This window comes from Chiloscyllium plagiosum, unplaced genomic scaffold, assembly GCF_037043375.1.
Source record: "Chiloscyllium plagiosum isolate Xiang-an unplaced genomic scaffold, Cpla_swu_hap1 HiC_scaffold_25, whole genome shotgun sequence".
NCBI classification, from domain to species: domain Eukaryota; kingdom Metazoa; phylum Chordata; class Chondrichthyes; order Orectolobiformes; family Hemiscylliidae; genus Chiloscyllium; species Chiloscyllium plagiosum.
In genome coordinates, this window is record NW_028270163.1 from 48,723,999 (window position 1) to 48,744,667 (window position 20,669).

The 20,669-nt window shown below is 43.4% G+C and overlaps 1 protein-coding gene across 4 annotated transcripts in view; it reads right to left on the reverse strand.

Moving 5' to 3' along the window:
* Window positions 1-1,161: 1,161 nt before the first annotated feature.
* The window catches only part of lmtkb (lemur tail kinase 1 b), a 540,811-nt gene continuing 521,303 nt past the window's right edge, over window positions 1,162-20,669 (reverse strand). For all 4 annotated transcript variants that reach the window (XM_043714969.2, XM_043714970.2, XM_043714971.2 and 1 more), the window contains 3 exons: window positions 10,136-10,298; window positions 7,237-7,464; window positions 1,162-2,273 (listed from right to left, as the gene is read on the reverse strand). In XM_043714969.2, the coding sequence (XP_043570904.2) occupies window positions 2,245-2,273; window positions 7,237-7,464; window positions 10,136-10,298 (420 nt within the window). In that variant the 3' untranslated portion in view covers window positions 1,162-2,244. The remainder of the gene's footprint in view (window positions 2,274-7,236; window positions 7,465-10,135; window positions 10,299-20,669) is intronic.

Below are 20,669 nucleotides of genomic sequence, written 5' to 3' on the forward strand. Positions count from 1 at the left end.
TTCTCTAATTGCACATGATGCTGTCTATTTTATGATTTCCATTTAGTGACTGGATGCTGTTAAAGTCACTAATAATAGCTTCAGTGCTTCTCTTTTGACCTTTTTCTAATTTTAATTGACTCACTTGATATACACTGCGATAACAATAATTGTTTATCCGCATTAGACAAGCCAATAATTACTGTTTGTCAATTCTCTACAATAACTGAGCAGCCATGCTGGAAGTGAAAGAGAATCAGCCATCCTCTTGACACCTCCAACACAAGATCAGTGGGTGAAAAACATCCCACGTAATTTCCGTAGATGTTACATATGATCCCTACAATAGCTTGAGCAAAAGAAGCAGTAGAACAGTAGCAACAGAGTGAAATTCCCTTAAACGTAAAAGTGTTTATTATTCTACCAGTTTGCCTGAAGTGTATAGGAAGGGGTTTTGTTTGTTATTAATATACAATTTTATAATTTTGCATTTTATTCCTCCCACATTGAGATTTAAAGATAAATGTGAAGCTTTCTTGTCAAAACATTGAAAAGTTTTTCTGAAGGTAACTGTTCCGTTCCTTCTGGTTTATTAATAGGTTGGGTTTTTAATACCATCTAATCTTCTGTGGCATCAATCTGTAATAGAGATTGGGCTGGCAATGATGTCAAACTGTCAGTACTTGATGCCATTACGCTGTTGAAATTGATAGCAAAATGCACAAAATTACACAGAACTCCAAACGTTGCTGTCAATTATCCTACTTCTGCACTATTTAGGTTTTGCAGATAGCAATTGACATTATTGTGGTTTTCTACATCAGCCCAAGCAAACTGTATCACAGAGGTTCAGGATTGTGAAGGGGCCCTTTCAGATAGAGAGCAGGGGAAATTCTTCACGCTGAGGATTGCAGAACTTTGAAACTCTCTGCCTCAGGTGGAGACATGCCATCAAATATTTTCAGGCAGTGGCAGATAGATTGTTGTTGGGTAAAAGAACCAATGGTTATCTGAAGTAGGTGGGAATATGGAAGTTGAAACACCAATTGATCATCCATGATTCCATTAAATGTCAGAAATGGCTGAGAGGCCGAATGGTCTACTTCTGATCCTAATTCTGGACTTTCTCATTAATTGTGAAGCAAAGAACGAGCCAGGCAGGCAACATAAAAAGAACAAATGTAAGATATTGTAAAAAGTTTATTAGTCTGGCGATTTAAACCACATGCTGCTAGCTAAATGGAAATAAAACACTGAAGAGCAGTAATGACCCGTATTGATCAGTTATACAAAGTACTAACAGCTGTGACATTTCAAAGACAGCCTTGCTCACTGGCATCATGCAACCGGTCATTTCTTTAATATAATAAATGTTGCGTCTGTATAGCTTGATGATGGAGGCAAAAAATTGCTACATATTCAGCGTCTCCTTTGTAAAGTTTGTACTGTGACACGACAGCTTAAAGCCATACAGGTAGCAACTAATGTAGCTAGGGGCTGCACATTTTTTACATCTCTTTGGCAACATTTACAATATATTCATCAGTAGTCTGAATGGTTTTACAAAAATAGTATAGAGATTGCAGTTTAACTGATTTTCTACACTATTCCATATCAAACGCGGAGAGGCAGAAACACTAAATACTGTGGACTGAATACTGAGAGGCATGTTCAATGGGACAACATTTGTACTGGGATGTGGGCAAAGAATACTGAGTAGCCTCATCCAAACACTTCTTATCTGATGCCCGAGCAGATGAGACTATAAGCAGATGGCATTATTGGCAAAAATGGTTCATTACAAATGGAGCTTGGTACAGTCTGCAGTGTCTATTTTCAGAAAACCCTCACAGTTGCTCTGTGGTGGAAAGATCAGCTTTTTTCCTCACCGTGGTAGGCTTGTGACATGAACAGTCTCCTCCGTCTAATAAATATTTCCTGTCAGACAGAGTCTGCTCCATCCCCAAATCGGCTTGCAGCGAAATCCTTGGAATCCTGGTTAAATACAGGCCGGCTGGAGAGGGGAGAGGGCCCAGACCACACCGAGGAGACTTGAGAATTGCGCAGCAACGTTAACCCCCACAAGGTCATTGTAACAGTGCGTCCACCTGTGCTAGCAGCCAAAAACTCGCAATCAAATTGTCCAACAATTCAAAGCAATTAAAGTCATAGTGCGAAACATTCATTTGCGGTTCTGTCAGATCTTGTCCGTTTGCTTTTTTATTTTCCAAAAATTAGAATTCCAGTCCAGGCTCAATGTGTGAGTCATTCCCTTTCACCCTCCTCAATGCTTTCTGGAAGGAATCAGGGGGAAAAGAAGGAATTAGAGACATCACTGAAATATCCACAACCTCAGCATGTCTCGAAGACTATGCTGTGAGAATGTGGGAAAGGCAGCATTCGGCAAGCTTCCACAAACATCAGAGTAATAATGACTAGGTCAACTATTCTCAGGAATTGGCTGATGGATAAATACTGGCCAGAATATTGTGTGTAAGTGTGGGTGTGGTTGGGGGGAAAAGGGAGAGAGAGGTGTTGGGGAGTCCCCTGAGTGTCCCAGGAAATTTGGATTGACAATGTGTACGTGTTTCAATCTGCTTGGTGTTTCAGATGTGACCTTGCAGCACAGTAAGGCACAAGGTAAAAACAATGACTGCAGATGCTGGAAACCAGATTCTGGGTTAGTTGTGCTGGAAGAGCACAGCAGTTCAGGCAGCATCCAAGGAGCAGCGAAATCGACGTTTCGGGCAAAAGCCCTTCATCAGGAATAAAGGCTTTTGCCCGAAACGTCGCTGCTCCTTGGATGCTGCCTGTCCTGCTGTGCTCTTCCAGCACCACTAACCCAGAAGGACAGTAAGGCACGCCTACTCAAGCTCCTCTGCTCTATCCGTTCCTTTTGCTTCTTGTCGGTTTTATCTCCCTTTTTGTTTTTCGCTCGCCTTAGCCCGAGAGCAGCATCAGGCGTAGGCGGGGGGTCCGTGAGCAGGGTGTGGGCCGTGAGTCCCAGACCACAAACCGGAGCAGCGAGGCAGTCCCTGGAGCTTACCTTGGAGCAGCCGAGAGCCGTTACTGGGCGGCCTGGGGGCTCAGAACGGAGCAGGGACGGCTGTTGGGAGTGGGCTGTGTTGCAGACGCCCTGCGCTGAGCTGCCACAATGTAATGTGTATTGGGAATTTTTTTACCTGACTGCCATGCCATTCCTTTGAAGATGTCTTATTTCCAACTTATTTTGTAAACTCTGTAAAGTAATGCAACTACTTTTAATTCCTCTTTTGTATCCAAGATTTGTAGCGAGGTACGTGTACCATAATGGGCAGACACTGTAAAAACTCTTCACGGTACTCCTCCTATTGTACACGTGACATTAAAGGATATTCTATCTCTAATTCTATTCTGGCCCATTGTTCACCTTTTGCAAATCTGGGAATTATTTAGAATTCCTTGCTGGTGCAGGTATTTCTTAAAATCTGTCCATGGGCTGTTGTAGGCTCAGCTAGCATTTACTGTCCGTCGCTTATCACCCTGGAGAGATTCCACATTTACTGCCCGTCCCTAATCACCCTGGAGTGATTCTACATTTACTGCCCGTCCCTAATCACCCTGGAGAGATTCCACATTTACTGCCCGTCCCTAATCACCCTGGAGAGATTCCACATTTACTGCCCGTCCCTAATCGCCCTGGAGAAATTCCACATTTACTGTCCGTCCCTAATCACCCTGGAGAAATTACACATTTACTGCCCGTCCCGAATCACCTTGGAGAGATTCCACATTTACTGCCCGTTCCTAATCACCCTGGAGAAATTCCACATTTACTGTCCGTCGCTTATCACCCTGGAGAGATTCCACATTTACTGCCCGTCCCTAATCACCCTGGAGAGATTCCACATTTACTGCCCGTTCCCAATCACCCTGGAGAGATTCCACATTTACTGCCCGTTCCCAATCATCCTGGAGAGATTCCACATTTACTGCCCGTCCCTAATCACCCTGGAGAAATTACACATTTACTGTCCGTCCCTAATCACCCTGGAGAGATTCCACATTTACTGCCCGTCCCTAATCACCCTGGAGAAATTCCACATTTACTGTCCGTCCCTAATTACCCTGGAGAGATTCCACATTTACTGCCCGTTCCCAATCACCCTGGAGAGATTCCACATTTACTGCCCGTTCCCAATCATCCTGGAGAGATTCCACATTTACTGCCCGTCCCTAATCACCCTGGAGACATTCCACATTTACTGTCATTCCCTAATCACCCCTGAGAGATTCCACATTTATTGCCCGTCCCTAATCACCCTGGAGAAATTCCACATTTACTGCCCGTCACTAATCACCCTGGAGAGATTCCACATTTACTGTCCGTTCCCAATCACCCTGGAGAGATTCCACATTTACTGTCCGTTCCCAATCACCCTGGAGAAATTCCACATTTACTGCCCGTCACTAATCACCCTGGAGAGATTCCACATTTACTGCCCGTCCCTAATCACCCTGGAGAGTTTCCACATTTACTGTCCGTCCCTAATCACCCTGGAGTGATTCCACATTTACTGTCCGTCCCTAATCACCCTGGAGAGATCCCACATTTACTGTCCGTCTCTAATCACCCTGGAGAGATTCCACATTTACTGCCCGTCCCTAATCACCCTGGAGAGATTCCACATTTACTGCCTGTCCCCAATCACCCTGGAGAGATTCCACATTTACTGTCCGTCCCTAATCACCCTGGAGAGATTCCACATTTACTGTCCGTCCTAAATCACCCTGGAGTGATTCCATATTTACTGCCCGTCCCTAATCACCCTGGAGAAATTCCACATTTACTGTCCGTTCCCAATCACCCTGGAGAAATTCCACATTTACTGCCCGTCACTAATCACCCTGGAGAGATTCCACATTTACTGCCCGTCCCTAATCATCCTGGAGAGTTTCCACATTTACTGTCCGTCCCTAATCACCCTGGAGTGATTCCACATTTACTGTCCGTCCCTAATCACCCTGGAGAGATCCCACATTTACTGTCCGTCTCTAATCACCCTGGAGAGATTCCACATTTACTGCCCGTCCCTAATCACCCTGGAGAGATTCCACATTTACTGCCTGTCCCCAATCACCCTGGAGAGATTCCACATTTACTGTCCGTCCCTAATCACCCTGGAGAGATTCCACATTTACTGTCCGTCCTAAATCACCCTGGAGTGATTCCATATTTACTGCCCGTCCCTAATCACCCTGGAGAAATTCCACATTTACTGTCCGTTCCCAATCAGCCTGGAGAAATTCCACATTTACTGCCCGTTCCCTAATCACCCTGGAGAGATTCCACATTTACTGCCCGTCCCAATCACCCTGGAGAGATTCCACATTTACTGCCCGTCCCTAATCACCCTGGAGAGATTCCACATTTACTGCCCGTCCCTAATCACCCTGGAGTGATTCCACATTTACTGTCCGTCCCTAATCACCCTGGAGAGATTCCACATTTACTGTCCGTCCCTAATCACCCTGAAGAGATTTCACATTTACTGTCCGTCCCTAATCAACCTGGAGAGATTCCACATTTACTGCCCGTCCCTAATCACCCTGGAGAGATTCCACATTTACTACCCGTCCCTAATCACCCTGGAGAAATTCTACATTTACTGCCCGTCCCTAATCACCCTGGAGAGAGTCCACATTTACTGTCCGTCCTTAATCATCCTAGAGTGATTCCACATTTACTGCCCGTCCCTAATCGCTCTGGAGAAATTCCACATTTACTGTCCGTCCCTAATCACCCTGGAGAAATTACACATTTACTGCCCGTCCCTAATCACTTGGAGAGATTCCACATTTACTGCCCGTTCCTAATTACCCTGGAGAAATTCCACATTTACTGTCCGTCCCTTATCACCCTGGAGTGATTCCACATTTACTGTCCGTCCCTAATCACCCTGGAGAGATTCCACATTTACTGCCTGTCCCCAATCACCCTGGAGAGATTCCACATTTACTGTCCTTCCCTAATCACCCTGGAGTGATTCCACATTTACTGTCCGTCCCTAATCACCCTGGAGTGATTCCACATTTACTGTCCGTCCCTAATCACCCTGGAGTGATTCCACATTTACTGCCCGTCCCTAATCACCCTGGAGAGATTCCGCATTTACTGTCCGTCCCTAATCACCGTGGAGAGAGTCCACATTTACTGCCCGTCCCCCATCACCCTGGAGAGATTCCACATTTTCTGCCCATTCCTAATCACCCTGGAGAGATTCCACATTTACTGCCCATCCCTAATCCCCCTGCAGAGATTCTACAAATAGTCGTCATGACACAGAGAAGGAACGACAGGCATGCAAGCACACATCTCGTTTGCACAGAGTTTCTAAAGACACATCAGGGTCCATGTTCAGGTTAGATTTCTTGGAGCTGCCTGTGATTAATAAGCAATGGGCACTGACTTCACTTGGGTCCATTCGGTCAATTCATTTCAGAGGGCACTCAGCCAGTGGGAGCAGTGACCTAGGGAGACATCTGGATCTTTGTCGGGGTTCACATGGCTTGGCTATGCTGCATGAGCAGTTAAAAACTCCAACTGCTCAGTCAACTGTGGCCGTATCCGGGGTGAAATTCAGACAATGGGTACATCGGGAATCTTGGGTGAGGAGTCAGAAAATCAGAACTAGATACATTCAAAAGGCACCTCATTCAGAACCTGACTACATCCACACACATAGAGATGCGAAATCTTCTACCTGTTTTAACCCAAAACAGAATAATTGTTTCAGTGAGACAGATGCCAGTTTGTTTAGTGGGTCCCATGGATCAACCACTGAAGGCATGGGTGGTAGATGGGGAGAGGGGGGAGAGAGAGAAAGAGAGAGATGAATAATCAGAGGGCCAGTCCTCTCACTTGCTGCCAGTGGAAAGATTTGAAGATCTGGAGGGACACGATACTCTAACTTGTCCCAATTGAGGGGCAGCTTGGTCATCTGAAATTACCCAGAGCTGTTCAGGATTGATGGAAATGTCAGCTGGGCTCACTCAGTGGGATAGTGTGGCATAGTTTTACAGGCCAGGCATTTATATAGTCCTCAGGATATCCTGAGAGACTTTATGACCATTGAATTACTTTTTGGAATGCAGTTCAGTAAGGGAATCATATAAACATTTTGATGATTCTTTTCTTTAGGAAGAAGATTCCAGAGCCTCCGAAACAAAACCGTCAACCTGTTTCATTAGCAGGCCATTTGTAGAGTTCTTGCTTACCTCCAAGTGACTCAATTTCCGAGTCCAAGACATGCGTAATTGAGAACCGAGAGACAGTGGCCGGGGAGATGGTGAAGCGGGAGAAGTGGGTTTTCTGCACCTGACTTTGTTCTAGCCCTGACAGAACAGCAGCCGAGGCAGGGTCAGATGTCAAGGAGGAACCTTCAGGCTCTAACGATGACCGGACCGATACCAACGGAAAGTCATCATCCCACTCAAAGCCTCCACCTGACGCACATCGAAACATAGCACAGAAGTTAAATAGTGGTTTGACAATCAATTAGATATCCAAAAAAAGCAAAGAGTTTTAGAGTCACAATTTCAATGATGGAAACAATTTGACATTCAATAGGTCAACTCTTGATAACCACTCATTTCTCTCAGCAAGTTCATGCAGTAAGTCAAGTCTTTACAATGGAAGGATTTTTGGCTTGATGCTTCTGGGAGTGCAAGACACCAAATTAGAAACATTTTCTATGATTTTCAATGTCAACAAAAAATGGTTTCATCCTGGTCTGAGAAGCTCCACACCAGGACCATGCAAGTTAAAACTGTAACCAAGTGCCAACAGGAAGAAGAAAGTGGCAAGGTCCCAAGAGGACCCTGCTGTGAGGAGTTAAAAATCACACAACACCAGGTTATAGTCCAACAGGTTTATTTGGAAGCACCAGCTTTCAGAGCACTGATCCTCACCTGATGAAGGAGCAGTGCTCCAAAAGCTAGTGCTTCCAAATAAACCTGTTAGACTATAACCTGGTGTTGTGTGATTTTTTAACTTTGTACACCCCAGGCCAACATAGGCACCTCCAAATCATGCCTGCTGTGAGAAATACATTTTCAGCACTGGATACTTGCTGTGAATGGCAACAGCCAGCAGAGGACAGTCACAAGTAGACCATGGGGCAGATATGTGCAGGATACAGTCACAGTGAGAGATTTAACAGTGGAAAGACTAGACAGGCGCTTCTATAATAACAAACCCGAAGCACAATTGATGCGTTATCTATCAGGTGCCACAACATATCTTATAAAATTCTTTGAAGAACTACAGAGGGATAATTGAGGGAAGGGGTAGTGGATGTGGTCTATATGAATTCCAGAATACATTTGATGTGAAAGGTTGAGGGAGCTAGGGCTTTTCTCATTGGAGTGAAGAAGGATGAGAGGTGACTTGATAGAGATGTGCAAGATGATGAGGGGCATAGTTAGAGTGAATAGAGACTTTTTCCCAGGGCAGAAACATCAATCAAGAGGGGGCATAATTTGAAGGTGATTGGAGGAAATTTTGGAGAGATGTCAGAGGTAGGTTCTTTCCACAGAGTGTGGTGTGTGGGTGGAATGCACTGCCAGTGGTGGGAGTGGAGTCAGAGACAATAGGGACATTTAAGTGACTCTTGGAAAAGGCACATGGATGATAGTAAAACGAATGACATGTAGGTTAGCTTGATCTTAGAGAAGGATAAAAGATCGGTACAACATCGCGGGCTGAAGGGCTGTGTTCTACTGCACTTGGTAGCACACTGCATTAAGGAGGATTGCTTCACATTGACTGGGAGATTACTGGGAAGTAAAAAGCCAAGCAATTTCAATTCCTTGGGCTGGGTCTATGTTGCCGCTAATGGTATTTACTCTTGGCATAGGTAATTTGGGCTCCGAAAGTAAAGGAACTATTTAAGATCTGATGTTGAGATGTCATGACCTTGAGAAATACTGGATATTGTGACAGAGTCTGAAGATTGCAGGATGATATTGATGGATGGAATGGGCAGGTACAGAGAGAAAGGGAAAAATCATTGTATTATGTATTACAAATAGATTTTAATATTTTAAATGGAATTCATGATCAGAAAGACTTTATGAAGAGAATACAAATCTCTGGTAATAACTTGTACTTGGATAGTACCTGAGCAATATAGTGAAACATCCTCAATGTGCTTCATAGATCATCATCAAATAACATTTAACACCACATAAGGTAATATTACAAGCCGTCGAATGTTTGGATGGAGTGGTGGGTTTCAAGAAGCTACTTATGGGAAGATACACAAATGCAACAATTGAAGGAAGAAATTCCAGACCTTAAGGCATCAACTAGGCCTAACCATCGTCAGCTGCTTTATCAATGACATTCTGTCTATCAGAAGGCCTGAAGTGGGGATGTGCTCTGATACTATTCTCTCTGATCAATCTAAGCAGCAGCATGGGACACTAATAGAAGACATTTTAGTGAGTTTTGAGAAGATTTGTAGCTCAGGTTGAGGCTCTGGATGTAGGTTTGCTCGCTGAGCTGGAAGGTTCATTTTCAGACATTTCGTCACCGTAGTAGGTAACATCTTCAGTGAGCCGCCGGACGAAGCCTTTGTCCGGAGGCTCACTGAAGATATTACCTAGTATGGTGACGAAATGTCTGAAAATGAACCTTCCAGCTCAGTGAGCAAAGCTACATCCAGAGAAGAAATTTTCACCAATATTTACAATGGGGCTGTTCAGATTGTTTTAAATCAGCTTGTTCCAGAAATGTTGTTAAACACCTCTGGAGCAGGTGGCACCTGAACATGTGACTCCTGGCTTAGAGGTGGGGACACTACCACAAGTGTCCTCATGGTCAGAAGCTATTATTATTGTTTCAACCTGTTCAAAGGTGGCTTTATACACCTTTGGAGCAGGTGAGACGTGAACCCTGGCCTCCTATTTCAGAGGTCAGGACATTACCACTGCACCACAAGCAGCTAACAGTGCTGCTAGCTCCAATCTCTTTGACTGTGTCTGTTGTCTGTCACGTAATGTCTGCCAAATTATTTCCAACAATGAGGAAGCAGTATTGAATATGTCCCAATCTGCAGCATATTGTAAATATATTGCTCAAACTGGAAGCTTTTCGTTTAGAAATTCAGATTACTTTCTTCAGAGGCATTCTCATCCGATGAATGTTTGGAAGTATTCTGCCTCTGTGTTGCCGTGGAAACACCAGCCCCTTTATTTTGCAACTCTTCAGGATGGTGCTGAAATGTTGGGTCAACATCTGGAATGTTCTGCTCACTGAGTTCACCCGTTGGACTTTCCTGAAACAAAATAATTCCACGTTTGAGTGCACTTCAAGTCACTGGCTGGTGATCTGCCACTTTCTATTTCTCCCTGGGAGACAGCACTGAGGAGACATGAGTGAAAAGACTGGGGGACAGCTGAAATCTGGACTCAGTGGAGAGCTCTGGGAGAGAGTAACTGGGACAATGGAGAGCAGCTGGACCAGAGAGCAGGGTGGGTACAGTAACCCACAGGGTCTCTGGTCTGCTGAGAATGTGCCGATTCTCCATCAAGTATTTGGATGCCAACTAGAAGATTGGCTCTGCTTGGAACAAAGGACACGGGCAGTTGTATCATTGTCTGACAGTGGGGGAGGATAAACCAAGACAGAAGCTATTGATGTTGGTAAATAAAGAGGTGCAGCAGGTTAACATGCGTGATGGAGAATTTAACAGGCTATGAAAGAAATGAAAAGGAAGAATAACTCAGGAAGTATTATTACTGGACATGTTGGATTTCATAAAGAGGGTACAAAAACGAGCATAAGGGAACTTTAACAGAATGTTCGTAGCATTCGTAATAAGGTTGATGAGCTAACAGCACCAATCATCGCAAATGAGTATGATTTAGTAGCCATTATGGAGACATGGTTACAGGATGGTCATGACTGGGAGTTAAATATCCAGGGGTATCAGACTATTCAGAAGGACAGACAGGAAGGTAAGGGAGGTGGAGTATCTCTGATATTTAGGGACGACATTAGGGCGGTGGTGAGAGGTGATATAGACCACCAAATAATAATATCACACTGGGTTGGGCAATAAACAAAGAAATAATCAACGCCTGTAAAAATGTTAAGAGCAATTATCATGAGGGATTTTAATCTACATGTCGATTAGTCAAACCAGCTCAGTCAGAGTAGCCTTGAGGAGGAGTTCGTTGAGTGTATCAGTGATAGTTTTCTTGAACAGTATGTAATGGAACCAATGAGGGAGCAAGCTATCCTAGATCTGGTCCTGTGTAATGAGACAGGAATAATTAATGATATCATAGTTAAGGATCCTCTTGGAAGGAGTGACCACAGCATAGTTGAATTTAGAATACAGATGGAAAGCGTGAAGATAAAATCCAATACCAGGGTCCTGTGCTTAAACAAGGGAGACTACAATAGGATGAGGGAGGAGGTGGCTAAATTAGACTGGAAGCAAAGACTTTATGATGGGACAGTTGATGAACAGTGGAGGACTTTCAAAGCAATTTTTGAAAGTGCTCAGCAAAAGAAAAAAAAACAGTGAATAGGAAGGACTGTAGGAAAGGGGTAATCTGCCAGAGGTGTCTAAGGAAATAAGGGACGCTATCAAATTGAATAAGAAGGCATACAAAGTAGCCAAAATCTGTGAGAAACTAGAAGACTGGGAAAGCTTTAAAGGTCAACAGAAAGCCACAAAAAGAGCTATAAAGAAAAGTAAGATAGGTTATGAGAAAAAATTAGCCCAGAATATAAAGACAGATAGCAAACATTTCTATAAAAATATAAAACAAAAAAGAGTGGCTGAAGTAAACATTGGTCCTTTCGAGGATGAGAAGGGGGATTAAGTAATGGGATATGAGGAAATGGCTGAGGCATTGAACAGGTATTTTGTATTGGTCTTCAGAGTGGAGGACATGAATAACATGCCAGTAATTGACAAAGAGATGAAGGTAGGTGAGGACCTGGAAACAATAATTCGCACAAAGGGGTAGTGTTGGACAAGTTAATGGAGCTAAGGAATGTATCCCAGGGTACAGGAAGAGTTGGTGGGAGAAATAGCAACTGCACTTGTGGTAATTTTCCAAAATTCACTGGATTCTGGGGCAATTCCAGAAGATGGAAAACAGCAAAAGTGATGCCATTATTTAAGAAGGGTGGTAGGCAGAAGATGGGGATTTATAAACCTGTTAGCTGAACTTCTGTAGTGCGGAAAATACTTGAGTTTATTATCAAGGAAGAAATAGCCAGGCATCTGATAGAAATTGTCCCATTGGGCAGATGCAGCATGGGTTTATGAGGGTCAGGCTTAACTAAACTTTTGGAATTCTATGAAGACATTATGAATACAATGGAGAACGGGCACCCAGTAGATATGGTGTACTTAGATTTCCAAAAGGCATTCGACAAGGGGCAGCATAAAAGGCTGCTGCATAAAGTAAAGATGCAAGGGGTTAGAAGTAATGTATTAACATGGATAGAGAATTGGTTAACCAACAGAAAGCAAAGAGCAGAGAGAAAGGAGTGCTATTCTAATTGGCAATAAGTGACTAATGATGTACCTCAGGGAAGAGTGTTAGGAACGCAATTATTTACAATTTATATAGATGATTTGGAATTGGGCACCATGTGTAGTATGTCAAAGTTTGTGAATGACACTAAGATGAGTGGTAGAGCAAAGTGTGCAGAGGACTGTGAAACTTTGCAAAGAGACACAGATACTAGTTTGAGTGGTCAAAGGATAATAGGCTAGTTATGGTAGGGGATTTTAACTTTCCAAACATCGACTGGGACTGCCATAGTGTTAAAGGTTTAGATGGAGAGGAATTTCTTAAGTGTGTACAAGACAATTTCCTGATTCAGTATGTGGATGTACCTACTAGAGAAGGTGCAAAACTTGACCTACTCTTGGGAAATAAGGGAGGGCAAGTAACTGAGGTGTCAGTGGGGGAGGACTTTAGAGCCAGCAACCATAATTCTATTCGTTTTAAAATAGTGATGGAATAGGATAGACCAGATCTAAAAGTTGAAGTTCTAAATTGGAGAAAGGCCAATTTTGACGGTATTAGGCAAGAACTTTCGAAAGCTGATTGGAGGCAGATGTTCGCAGGTAAAGGGACGTGTGGAAAATGGGAAGCCTTCAGAAATGAGACAACAAGAATCCAGAGAAAGTATATTCCTGTCAGGGTGAAAGGGAAGGCTGGTAGATATAGAGAATGCTGTATAACTAAAGAAATTGAGGGTTTGGTTAAGAAAAAGCAGGAAGCATATGTCAGGTATAGACAGGATAGAACGAGTGAATCCTTAGTATAAAGAAAGTAGGCAAAAGTGGTGCCACTGTTTAAGAAGGGTGGTAAGCACAAGCCAGGGGACTATAGACCAGTGAGCCTGACCTCGGTGGTGGACATGTTGTTGGAGGGAATCCTGAGGGACAGGATGTACATGTGTTTGGAAAGGCAAGGACTCGGGATAGTCAACATGGCTTTGTGTGTGGGAAATCATGTCTCACAAACTTGATTGAGTTTTTTGAAGAAGTAACAAAGAAGATTGATGAGGGCAGAGCAGTAGATGTGATCTATATGGACTTCAGTAAGGCGTTCGACAAGGTTTCCTATGGGAGACTGATTAGCAAGGTTAGATCTCATGGAATACAGGGAGAACTAATCATTTGGATACAGAACTGGCTCAAAGGTAGAAGACAGAGGTTGGTGGTGGAGGGTTGTTTTTCAGACTGGAGGCCTGTGACCAGTGGAGTGCCACAAGGATCGGTGCTGGGTCCTCTACTTTTTGTCATTTACATAAATGATTTGAATGCGAGCTTAAGAGGTACAGTTAGTAAGTTTGCAGATGACACCAAAATTGGAAGTGTAGTGGACAGCGAAGAGGGATACCTCAGATTACAACAGGATCTGGACAAGATGGGCCAATGGGCTGAGAAGTGGCAGATGGAGTTTAATTCAGATAAATGCGAGGTGCTGCATTTTGGGAAAGCAAATCTTAGCAGGACTTATACACTTGATGGTAAGGTCCTAGGGAGTGTTGCTGAACAAAGAGAACTTGGAGTGCAGGTTCATAGCTCCTTGAAAGTGGAGTCGCAGGTCGATAGGATAGTGAAGGTGGCATTTGGTATGCTTTCCTTTATTTGTCAGAGTATTGAGTACAGGAGTTGGGAGGTCATGTTGTGGCTGTACAGGACATTGGTTAGGCCACTGTTGGAATATTGTGTGCAATTTTGGTCTCCTTCCTATTGGAAAGATGTTGCCAAACTTGAAAGGGTTCAGAAAAGACTTACATGGATATTGCCAGGGTTGGAGGATCTGAGCTACAGGGAGAGGCTGAACAGGCTGGGGCTGTTTTCCCTGGAGCGTTGGAGGCTGAGGAGTGACCTTATGGAGGTGTACAAAATTATGAGGGGCATGGATAGGATAAATAGACAAAGTCTTTTCCCTGGGGTCAGGGAGTCCAGAACTAGAGGGCATAGGTTTAGGGTGAGAGAGGAAAGATATAAAAGTGACTTAAGGGGCAACTTTTTCACGCAGAGGGTGGTATGTGTATGGAATGAGCTACCAGAGGATGTGGTGAAGGCTTGTACAATTTCAACATTTAAGAGGCATTTGGATGAGTATATGAATAGGAAGGGTTTGGAGGGATATGGGCCGGGTGCTGGCAGGTGGGACTAGATTGGGTTGGGATATCTGGTCGGCATGGACGGGTTGGACTGAAGGGTCTGTTTCCATGCTGTACATCTCTATGACTCTATGACTGGCAGATGGAGTACAATGTTAATAAATGTCATGTCATCCATTTCAGTAGGAATAACAGTGAAAAGGATTATTACATGAATGGTAAGAAATTGCAGCACACTGCTGTGCAGAGGGACCTGGGTGTCCTTGTGAATGAATCGGAGAACGTTGGTCTGCAGGTGCTGGAGGTAATTAGGAAGGCAAATGGAATTTTGTCCATCATTGCTAAAGGGATTGAGTTTAAAAGCAGAGGGGTAATGTTACAGCTGTACAGGATGCTGGTGAGGCCACACCTGGAGTACTGTGTACTGTTTTGGTCTCCTTACTTGAGAAAGGATGTACTGGCACTGGAGGCGGTGCAGACAGGTTCACCAGGTTGATTCCGGAGTGGAGGGCATTGGTTTATTAGGAGGGACTGAGTAGACTGGGATTGTATTCATTGAAATTCAGAAGAATGAGGGGGGAGTCTTATAGAAACATATAAAATTATGAAGGGAATAGTTAAGATAGAAGTAGAGAGGATGGTTCCACTGGCAGGACAAGAGGGCATTGCCTCAAAATCCGGGGGAGCAGATTTCGGACTGAGTTGAGAAGGAACTTCTTCACCCAGAGTGCTGTGAATCTGTGGAATTCCCTGCCCAATGAAAAGGTTGAGGCTTCTTCAGTAAATGTTTTTAAAGCTAAATTAGATAATTTTTTGAACAATAAAAGAATGAAGGGATACAGTGAGAGGAGCTGAGGCCATGAAAATATTAGCCATGTTGTTATTAAAGGGCTGGACAGCCTACTCCTGCTCCTAGTTCTTATGTTATATTTGTTTGGAGTAAGTAATGGAACTGCAGATCAGCAGGACATGATTTTATTTTAATTATTTCATTCATTGAGCATGCAGTGTTTATTTCCAGGGTGAGTTCACAGTACAGACACCTTGAGTGGTTTTTATAACTGTGGCATGGCAGAGATGGTTTGAGAAACGGTACTACGCTGATGGGGAATAGAAGAGAAGAAAGCAGCTCAGCTGAATATCTGTGCAGAGCCTTCACCTGATGCAGAGTGAATGGTTGGGATGCCACTAGGAATGGGTGCCTCAGGCAGGGGGTCACAGTGTGTGCGCATAGGATGGCCACAATCACAGTTTGGGCTGTTCCTCATTTATTCCATTGAAGGAGTGAATGGCCACATCTCCTCCTGCCCAACTCACAGGCCGAGAGGTTTGTCCAGATGTTTGTGTTGGGGGGGGTAGGTACAGACCTCCCTTCTCGGATCAGTGAACAGACTGCCGTTGGAGATGGGGTGGTGTCTGATGGGAGGTGCATGCCCATACAGCAGTTTGTAGGGGATGCAGTATATTCCAGTAGGGATTTCAGACAGGCGATCGGGGTGGTGAGGAAGGGTGTTTGAGGTCCTGTGTCACTGGGAGTGCTGAGTGAGCTGTCAGTCTGTGGTGTTTTGAGAGCTGGATATTTTCCCTGTGGATATCAGAAGCACAGGGAGGAGACAGTAACTTTCCTTCGGCCCTCCTGCCAAAATGGGTTTTCCAGCCCGAAAATCTGCAAACGAATGTTGTCAAGTCAGCAAGTGAACCCTGGTCATTGGGCTGCTGGGACAAGCAATTAAAACCCACTGGAAAACGGATCATTTGGAGACCAGATGAGATCAGATTATGTGATGCTTAGGGATGTGACGAGTTCAAAGGAAAGTAGTTTCAGGTTCTGAATTCAGAAATGTTTCTGTAAACTGCAGATCACAAGGACACACAAGTGCAGATCGGTAAGATTCTTAACACAGATTGTACCATTTAAAGTACTCGCTAAGAAAGATGACAATGTTGTATTGTTCAGCAAAATGACAGCAGGGGCTGCAAAATGAAAGTTGTGCTCCAGCATTTCACAGTGTTAATTCTCAGTGTATCACAGCAAAACGTAAACAAACAGAGCCACCTTTGAACGTTTATAAGAGCACATTCATTAACGCCGTACACTCAATCTCAGTAATGGTTAGCTGAAGGATCATAATGAGGGGAGACACAGTTACATCAGCAATCTGTGGGCAGAGGGCAGCAGAACCACTTTACACAGAGAGTTACAAGCCTGAGAAATATATTTCCAACGACAGAGGCTGTGGTAGAAATTATGCCAGTGTTCAGGGTTAAACTGGAGAGGCTGAAGGAAAAGGAGGGGCATGACCCATCTCTTTATACCTGCCTTTGGCCTATATCCCTTCATGTCTTTGCTTAACAAATATTTCTCTATCTCGGATTTAAAAAGAAACAACTGAACAACGCAGGCATCCATTGCCATTTGTGGAAGAGAGTTGCAAACATTTACCACCCTTTGTGTGTAGGAATACTTCCGAACATCTCCCCTGATTGGTGTGGCTTAATTCTCAGACTCTGCCCCCTTCTTGTAGAATCCCCAACCACTGGATTATAGTGGAAAACAGTTTATCTTTATCTACAGTGTCTTCATCTGTAAACTTGAAGATTTCAATCAGATCACCTTTTACCCTTTTAAATTCTAGAGAAAACAGGCCTAATTTGTGTAATCTATCCTTATAACTCCTGAAGTCCAGGTATCATTCTTGTCAACCTACATTGTACACCCTCCAAGGCTGTGGTGCCCAGACCTACTCGCTCCAAATCGGCTCCTAACTGCAGCATCACTTCTGCCTCCTTATAGATTCATAGAGTCATCGAGATGTACAGCAAGGAAATAGATCCTGCTGATCAGAAATCCTGAATTAATCTAGTCCCATTTGCCAGCACCCGGCCCATATCCCTCCAAACACATCCTATTCATACACTCATCCAGATGCCTTTTAAATATTGTAATTGTACCAGCCTCCACCACTTCCTCTGGCAACTCATTCCATACACGCACCACCCTCTGCGTGAAAAAGTTCCCCATTAGGTCTCTTTTAAATCTTTTCCCTCTCACCTTAAATTTATACCCTCTAGTTCTGGACTCCCCCAGCCTGGGGAAAAGACCTTGACTATTCTCCCTCTCCATGCCCCTTATGATTTTATAAACCTCTATAAGGTCACCCCTTGTCCTGTGACGCTCCAGGGAAAACAGCCCTAGCCTGTTCAGCCCCTCCCTATAGCTCAAACCCTCCAACCCTGGCAACATCCTTGTGAATATTTTCTGAATCTTTCCAAGATTCACAACATCTTTCTGATAGCAAGGAGGGCAGAACCGAATGCATTGTTCCAACAGTGGCCTAACCAATGTCCTGGACAGCTGCAACATGAACTCCCATACTCAGTGCACTGACCAGTAAAGGCAAGCATACCAAATGCCTCTTCACTACCCTGTCTTCCTTGATGTGACTCTACTTCCAAGAAACTTTGCACCTGCACTCCAAAGTCTCTTTGTTTGGCAACACCACCCAGTGCTATAGATGTACAGGCCAGCATTCCACTCACTTTCTTGATTACTTTATGCACCTGTTTGTGACATGTTAAAGATCTCTTCATCTGAATCTTCAAGTATCTTTGGATGTCCACTTTATTTCACGTCATACCATTTAGAAAGTACTCTGATCTATCCTTTTTCAGTACAAAATGGATTACCTCACACTTGCTTACACTGAACTCCATCTGCCACAGTTTTGCCCATTCACTTAGCCTATCAATATCTCTTTATAATTTTATGCTGTCATCCACACTGTCTGCAATGCTGCACAACTTTGTGTCATCAGCAAACCTAGATATCTGACTTTTTATGCCATTATCCCATGTGAATAACTGAGCTCTAACACAGACCTTTCTGATTCACCACTGGTCACATCCTGCCAATTAGAGCACCTACTCGTGATTATAGACTACAACAACCTCCCCACTCACAGATATTAGACTAAAGGTCTGTAATTCTCTGATTTTCCTCTTTTGTCTTCTTAAAAAGCAGAGTGCTGTACAAAAACTGGAATGACATTAACACTGAGCATCATCATTCTGCAAATTTAGTAAATGCTACAATCAATAACACAATTTACTCAGAGCAATGTACTGAACACTTAGAAAGTGATTCCTTTAATCAACTGAACCATGGACTCAAATGCGACACTAACACATTTGGAAATGTTGCAAATTAATATGATCAATTATTAATACTTGTTGAATAATTGTGCCAGCTATAAAACTTTGTCGAATGTTACTGTTGACTCTGGAAAGATAAACAAATCACATGGTTTCACTTACTGGATGAAGTTTTGATGTGAGTACATTAAACAGGAGCTTCAGACAAAATGCAAATGTGTCTGTCTGATGACACGTTAAAGGAAGCACTGTTTCAGATCTGCATAGTTTTAAAGAGGGAATTCATCACATCACCTTATTAAATAGTATAAATTTAACAGCCATGTTGAAGAATAAAGAAGTACATTTCTTGGCTTCAATACACTTGAACTAGAAAAAGGCAGAATTCCAAAAACATCTAATTTAGTTTCACCCTGATATTCTGTCTCCAAAGTGCATACCGTTTGCCAAATTTACAGAGATCACTAAACTAAAGGACTTGACAGCTTCTATTTGGGGTCATGGAAACGTTCAAGAGGATATGGATGGGATTGGACAGTGGGCAGATAGGTGGTAGATACAGTTTAGTGGGGAGTTCATCTGGAAGGGAAATGCAAACAATGAAAACATTTATCTAATGGCAAGACTGTGAGGTGTGAATGGATAGAGAGACTGAAACATTAAGTTCAAAATTGCTAAGAGGATTTCATTTTTTAAAAAAAGGAGCAAATGTTAATGACAAATTTGCATGAACTGTAGGTCCCACAACACCGTGAACAGTTTTAGGAGCCCTGTAATTGAAAAACGATTGATGTTGTAGAAAATATACAATATCAGTTCCCAGACTGATCCCCAGGGATAAGACATTATACTGAGGATGGAAGAGGCTTGAGATTGCAGGACTGTTTTCACTCTGAATTTAGAGGCAATTCAATACAGTACAGGAACAGGCTCTTCATCTCAACAAGCCTGTGCCAGTTCTAATTCTTATTTAGATCTGTTACTTATTGCCCACAAGTGATTTCTATCCATCTGTTTGCCTCCTGTTTATGTGTCTATCAAGATACACCTTATACGTTCCTATTGTACCTGCTTCCACCACAACTACTAACAGTGCATCCAAGCTACCACCACCCTCTGTGTGAAACATTTTCCCCGCACTTCTCCCCTCAACTTTCCCCTCTCACCTTAAACCTGTACCATCTTGTACTTGACCTTTCCACATTGAGAAAGAGTCTCTGACTATCCATGTTAGCTATATCTCTCATATCAGGTCATCAGGACTTTCCAGTGAAAACAATCCGAGTTTATCCAACCTCTCTCATAATTAAAACCCTCCAGGCCAGGCAACATCCTGGTAAACCTTCTCTGTACCCACTCCAAAGCATCCACGTCTTTCTGGTAGTGTGACGACCAGAACTGCATGCAATATTCCAAACGTGGCCTAATTAAAGTTCTCAATCCAACCACTGTTTCTTTTACTTTCTCCATTTCCTTACATCCTCTCTTTATTCACACATTCCCACTTTCCTAATCCCCGATCACTCTTTCCCCATTGGTCAACTGGATGTGACTGACTGTCACTGGGGTCTTGAGAATGCTCACTGGCCACTGATGTCAGACCAATGGGAAGCCGGGGAAGAAATGGCAGCGAGGACGCATCCCACATGGGGAAAGACCTAAGTGTATTCTGCATGAAAGCTTCATCTTTTTGGGAAGGAGCAGAGCACATATTTTCAATCTGGGGAAGAGGAACAGGTCAACATTGTGAATGTTGTAGAAGGTAGGAGAGGCGGCTGTTGTGATTTATTTTCAAATTGTGGAATTTGGGTTCATATGTTAGAAGTTTTATTTTAAAGGGATAAACATCATCCAGGACAACAGGGGAACTCCAGTCACCTTC